A 6,631-nucleotide genomic window follows, 5' to 3' on the forward strand; every position below is an offset into this window, starting at 1 on the left:
AAAAATTATGTTTATACACAGAATAAAATATTAAATTAGAAAATGTTTTTTGCAGCTAACTCAAATGAAAGAAAAAGCTGTAGTTGCATTTAACAAAAGGACTCTTCAGTCAATATTAGCGATTTCTTTGGAGAAGTCCTGGGTTCGGTGTACTAAGCCCATATAACAACCTTTAAACATGGGAGTCAGATGAGAAAAAAAAATAATGTTCATCCCAAGAGGAGGAGATCCCCTTGGCCAGCGTGTGATGTGGTGACTCACTGAGATGCAAAAGCATCTGCTATCCCTGCGCTCCTGATAAACACTGACAAGCAAGGAACAAGGCCAGTGGTGCTGCGCAGTTAGATTCAGCAAATGATAAAAGTGTTTTCTGACCCTTTACTCTGCCATGTAGAAAGCTGCCCAGAGTGTAGCCCTGAAACGGGCAGGGTTTATATCGGCCATAATAGACAGCTGGTGGTAATACACTCCCTCCCGCCCCAAAAAAGCATGCTACTCCCTCACAGCATATTATAGGCATCTATAGCACAGTGGTGGCATGATTTATCCTGTTTCTTTTTTCATTAACCAGATGGAGGTAAACGTAAATACTAGAAGACTCTTTAAACCATCAGATAGAGAGGTGTAACACACGAATGTCTGGAAGCAGAAGCTAGTAGATTTTCTATGGGAAATAGTGCATCTCTTGGAAATATGCACCTATTTCTAACAGAGGCCACTGACAACGATTACAAATGGGGGTTTCTTCATCAAGCAAGTCTTTCAACTAGGTTCAGATGACCTCTGACATTCAATGGCCCATGTTCTGCAGAAGACTTAGCCTAAACAATACAACCTCCCCACACTCTGAATTGCTACCAGGTATTTTCTTCCAGAGCATTTCATACCCTCAATTTGACCATAACTATCTTCTCAGGAGCTTAAGCTCACAAACACACACACAAACACACAAATATACACACACAAAAAAGACCTCTGCTCCAAAGGAGTTTAAAACTGACCAATTAAACTGCAAGCCAGCTTTCATTAACCCTTTTGCTTACTGCAGAACTGTTGTGTTCGGGTTTTTTTAAAGCAAAGATTTTTATACAGATAACACACCAGCAAGTAAAAAATAAGAGATCAGTTCTTAAAGAGTAAGAAAATAATAGCAATCTTGGGGTGGAGAAATGAAAAACAAACAAAACCCCCAAGGTCATAACAATGAAAAATAAAAGTTAAATGCAAATATGCATACCCGTCAACTGTAAAATTTGATCATCAATTAGTGTCACAGCTTCATCATGCATCACTTGCCCTCCAATGACAAATTCCAATTGTCCCTCCTGAAGCAACTGATGGACCTATGACATTGAAATTAAGACACAGAACATAAACATCATTTCAGTCTTATCCAAAAAGGCTGCAAATTCATTTCAGATCACAGCACATTACCTAGACACAACACTTGTCAAGAAGGCATCCAGGACAAAAGTCGGATAAAAGGCTGCCTGTACTGAGTGCTATCAAAAGGAGAAGGGTGGAAAAAGCATACTAATGTGCTGTACAGTGCATTGATTTACCCAGCTTAGACTGAAACCAGGTAGCGAGCACAAAGGATGCGCTGCCAGGTAGACCCTGACCTTCTGGTGCTTCTCAGTAGGGCTGTTACCATGCCTTTATACCATCTAAACACCAGACTTGTCCCCATACACTGCACTGGCAGCAGCCTAGGATCCTGCCTCAAGGCAATTAGAGCTGGAGGATTAAAACAGAAGATACTAGTGCTTCTCCCAAAGTCTTCCTCCCGCTGCATCTGTCTTGGCTTAGGAAAGGCACTGGGTGGCTGGATGAGAGAGCAATATGCAACGACATACAAGCAGCAATGGCCAAGCTCCTGGGGTTTCCTTTAGTCTACTACCTCTATAACAGTTTGGAGACTGAGATCTGTGGGATCCAGGAGGGAGACAAAGTGTGCCATCACACCATGGCCACAAACACATCCCTTCTACTCTGTATGCATCTACCTTGCCTTCAGAGGATGGACAGGTTGCTCAACTTGTGAGAGACAGAATGCTTTATTAAGAAGTAGTTATTCCACACGTAGCAGGCTTGCCTGCCTGATAAACCCACTGCTAACCTTAATTTCTGGTCTCTTTTTCCTAGTTTAAAAACTGTCAGTATATTACAACCTGTTCAATTATTCACAGTTTTTCTGGGGTTTTTTTGGGTTTTCTTCAGCCACTAGAAACAACAAGTATGCCAACAAGTACAACTTTCAGCAAATGTGCTGGATGAAGGGGGAGGATGGTGTTTGGATGGAGGGAGTAATAGTCTGTGTCCCTTTCTAGAAGTGTCAGGGAGTCTTCTGTTTTTATTATAGTTACTTCGCTACCTAGAACTTCAAAGATACCTCAAACTTCCAACAAAGAACGTTTGTATAAATATGTATTTTAATCTCCACCACCACCCTTTTTTTTTTTTTTTTTGAAAATCTGTCATGTAGGATGCCAATTCCAGAGCTATGTTTATTTCCCTAGGAACCTTCAGTGAATGCCCCTGTGTCTGCTCAGATACGATGCCAGATTGTCAATTTTGATTATGATCATTTCTCTCTTTCACAATGTTGTGAAAATGCTTCAGGGCTCAGCATTCATAAATTAGTTCCAGCCAACTGTGGTGACTGATTAGCATGCTGGGAGACCAGATAACTGATATCTGGTGTCAGCACAGAAATGGTCCTGACCTACATGAAAAGCATCTGTGGCTATTATTCCCCATTTGGATGGATGTCCAAAAAAGATACCTCTGATCCAAACTTTGGGCCATGGAAACTTTTTTTTAAGATAAGTTTTGTGGAACCACTGAGAGGCTGAAAACACAAGAAAAATAATTCAAGTAATTTAAATAATATCCAATCCTAGAAAAAAAAAGAAAACAATATCTCTAATGACAAGCACTTTTGCTGACCAGCACTGGGCAAAAGGAAGGAGGAACCAAGGAAACAGACACAGCAGTACTACAAGCAGCAGGCTGCTACAGTAGTAGAACATATCTGTGGTCCTTGGGACAACTACTACTATTCTTACATCAACTCACCCCTACAAACCAGGTAGAAGTGGCTACACATCTTTTTTCTCCAACTTAAAACACCCAGACATCAAGCCAGGGTAAGGTGATAAGAATGGTTCACACAAGAAAATATTGTGGAAATAACATGCACTGAGAACTTAGAGGTTCATATCTGGCTGAATACTGCTGCAATACATTTGACTTCTGCATATCCTCGTCTGAATTGCAAAATCAGCTTCAGTACCCAGGCTGTACCTTTTACTAGTTCTTAATGCTACTGCTCTAATCCAAAGTGGACATTCCAAAAGAAACTAGAATTAAATCCTGTATTCCAAGTGAAATACTAAATTTAAAAAAAAAATGGCAAAATTAAAACCAGAGAGCCTGTACTACAGAAAATCATTAATGCTAGAGCTCAAGTGGAAAAAGCAGGACAGTAACCAGAGTGACCTAATTTCAAGGTCCAATATTTGCAACCTGCTAATGTTAAAAACATGTCACTTATCAGCAAGCATTGTAGCTCTTAAATATTATTAGAGATTAAATGTTTGACACATCGGTTTAAGAGGAATTTATTTTTAATAATTTTAATTTTCAGAGAAGCAACTATAAAGTAACCAGAGAACTGACTAAAAATGCATAAAAGCAACAATTATTAGCAATTAGGCTAGGAAATTAAAGGCTGAATCATATGTACTAGTTTTGCACTGAGGTCAAATGTGATACACATTTACTCTTCTGGATTCCACATAATAGCAAGAATAGATATTAGAAACACAGGTCTTTACATTTGGGTTACAGCAGCATAACGTACTTGAAATAAGATCAACTTACCTTAGAAAATTAGAGCACTCTTCTGTCCCTGCACAAAGTAGTTCCCATGCTATTTTCTTTAATTCCCCCACCCCAGACTTACAGTACAGTTTTCTAATTAAAAACAGACAAGAAAATTGTCCTTCAACAGGCAAGTATGGGCAAAACACCCACACAAAAACAGCGAACTGCCTATACACAGCAAAACCTCTCATACAAAGGTCAGCTGCACATAGGTTGTAAGCTATTATTTAAATACTAAACATTACAGAAAATTCAGAATTTAGTGAAGGACTAGGTTAGAAAAAACAGGCAAAAGGTGTCTTTTTTACATGATGCTTTAAACAAACTGAAATGTAAAGTACTGTAAGTAATATGCTGCTGTTGCCTGGACCCTGGTAACAAAACAGACCATGGAGTTCTGAGTGAGTACCTATGGGAAGCTGCACCTACCCTCTGGTTTTAGGGTCCAAAACTTAAACATCTTGTGCTGCAATGCAACACATGACCAGCTGCTAGGGTACCAGCGCAGTCTTTGATTTCAGTTTGTTTCATGCCAGAGGAAAAAAGAAGTGACAAATAAAACTTCACAATGTCTTTACTAGGAAAAAAACAATCCTCAAATTAAAGCTCTGAGGACTGAAAGGGATCACAGCTTATAAATAAACAAACCCAAGAAACAGTTATTGCTGTTGAATCTACAGTCACCTCTTTGCTGCATTTTCCTTGTTTACAAATGACAGGTTTTTGAGCAGTATTTAACTGGAAAGAAAAAAAGTTCCTTCTTGTGAGCAGTGTTAGGCAGCAGTTCATAAGCTTCAGATGTTTAACAGATATTGGTACAGCCTCTTTCAGAATCACCCACATCTTATACTAGCATGCCCCCAAATAAGAAAGTCACTGACGAAACAAGAATTGTCAAGTGTAAAGAGTCTTCGGTGCGAAGGTTACTACCTCTTACCGCTCTGATCTATAGTTGAGGTTTTAACCTCTTGCAACTGCCTTTAGAGTTAATGTCCTTTCATATGAAGTACCAGATTCAGAGACAGCTTACACAAGACCTGGGTAAAAAGAAAATGGTAAAGTACTTTGCCCCTTTTTGCCCCCTGAAAAGAGCGTGGATTCTTTGTTAGCAGGAAGTTTGGCTCTGGTACAACTTACCTGCTGCTTGTACGTATCTGTGGCTACTGCATCCCACCAGAGTCGAAAGAATTCCTGCTCCACAGCAATAAATTTGCGCTGCTTTCCTTTCACTAGCTCTTCTACAACAGATGTGTAGACATTTGCTGCATAAGCATGCATACTTTCCTGAAAAAAAAAAACAACATAGAAAATAAACTCTGTTTTGCCCATATTAAATGGGCTGTTTTGAACACTTATTGGGCTTGAGAAGAGACACATCAAAAACCTCACATTTGTTGCACACTTCCTTTGTACGCGCAGAAAGACCGAGTTCTCTCTGGTTACATACAGCCTGTGGGCCCTTCTGCTCCAAAACACATCCTCTGACTGGGGACCTGACTAGATCATAGTGTAGCTTCCCCCAAGCTGAGCAGACACCAGTACAAGCTTTCTTTTTGATGTACTGGGAACAGCTTACCCTGTCCCTCATTGCTTACCTTAAATCAACAATGCCATAATTGATAAGACTTTGCACCAACATAGTTAAAAAATGCACACGCACACTTTATTCTTCCATTTCTGCTCTTCTTTTGATGGCCTGAATTAGCAGAATTGTTTCTTCAGAGCGAGTATGACTCTGCGCTGCAGGTGTGCACTGCCAGTATAATACAGTGATACATATACTGTAAATTATACTATTATGGCCCTAGAAGCTTCAGTCATGAAAAATAACTCCATTTTGCTTGATGTTTTAGGACAGAGTAAAACCAAAATGGCAAAGGACTCTTAGAATGAGTTTGACTTGTTGACATGGAAACATCCAGTGTGAGAATTTGTGCATCTATCCTGTCTATGCCATTCCTAAAGCCACTTGTATTCCAGAATGAGGCCTATGGGTTTTATTGGAATGCAAACATGACAACTGTATCCATCAAATAACCTATCACACTGTTATATCCTATAATATGGTATCAAATGAACATCACGACATTAATTTTAAAGTTGCACACATAAAGATATTTTATGTACGCTTATCCTTCCCAGAACAACTTCTGCTGACCAGATACACCCTTTACTTAATTTCAAAGTGATACAGAACGTCTAAAGACAACAGCAGAGATCCTAGAATTTCCTGCGATGTCCATGTTTTCTTGTAACAAAGTTATCTGCATGTTATAGCACAGTTATTTTAACGCTTCTCTACTTAAACTACTGGTACTTGCTTAAGAACGCACACCGCAATACATACACATACATCTGAAAGTGATTGACACACACATATCTCACCCACCTAAAAACTAATGGGCATGATATATAAAATATGAATCCACAGTTTTAATTTAGGCTAGTTTCCTATACAAAAATCACATTTTGACATAAGAAGGGGATGATGTGATCCAAATCAGAAATGAACTTTTCCTAACCCCTTGTTTTCCACAACTGAAATCCAGCTATCTTTGCAAAAATGCTAACGTGTCATTAGAAAAGGGAAAAAACATTTGAGTGTAGGAGGAATGGCTTAAAATACTGTAGTGCTTATCGAAATAATTACTTGTTCAATGATTTCTCGATCAGTTCTTAAGGGTTTTTTAAAATCAAGATTATGATTAGATGCTTAATACTAATGTGAAATTTTAACTAAGGG

At 39.0% G+C, this 6,631-nt stretch overlaps 1 protein-coding gene across 1 annotated transcript in view; it reads right to left on the minus strand.

Moving 5' to 3' along the window:
* The window catches only part of MAN2B2 (mannosidase alpha class 2B member 2), a 28,333-nt gene extending 22,857 nt beyond the window's left edge, over positions 1-5,476 (minus strand). The window contains exons 1-3 of the mRNA XM_009273749.2: positions 5,465-5,476; positions 5,026-5,172; positions 1,238-1,343 (exon numbers count right to left, since the gene is read on the minus strand). Of these exons, the coding sequence (XP_009272024.2) occupies positions 1,238-1,343; positions 5,026-5,172; positions 5,465-5,476 (265 nt within the window). The remainder of the gene's footprint in view (positions 1-1,237; positions 1,344-5,025; positions 5,173-5,464) is intronic.
* Between the last annotated feature and the right edge of the window lie 1,155 nt (positions 5,477-6,631).

The sequence above is a fragment of the Aptenodytes forsteri genome, unplaced genomic scaffold (assembly GCF_000699145.1).
Source record: "Aptenodytes forsteri isolate BGI_AS27 unplaced genomic scaffold, ASM69914v1 Scaffold111, whole genome shotgun sequence".
Taxonomy (NCBI): domain Eukaryota; kingdom Metazoa; phylum Chordata; class Aves; order Sphenisciformes; family Spheniscidae; genus Aptenodytes; species Aptenodytes forsteri.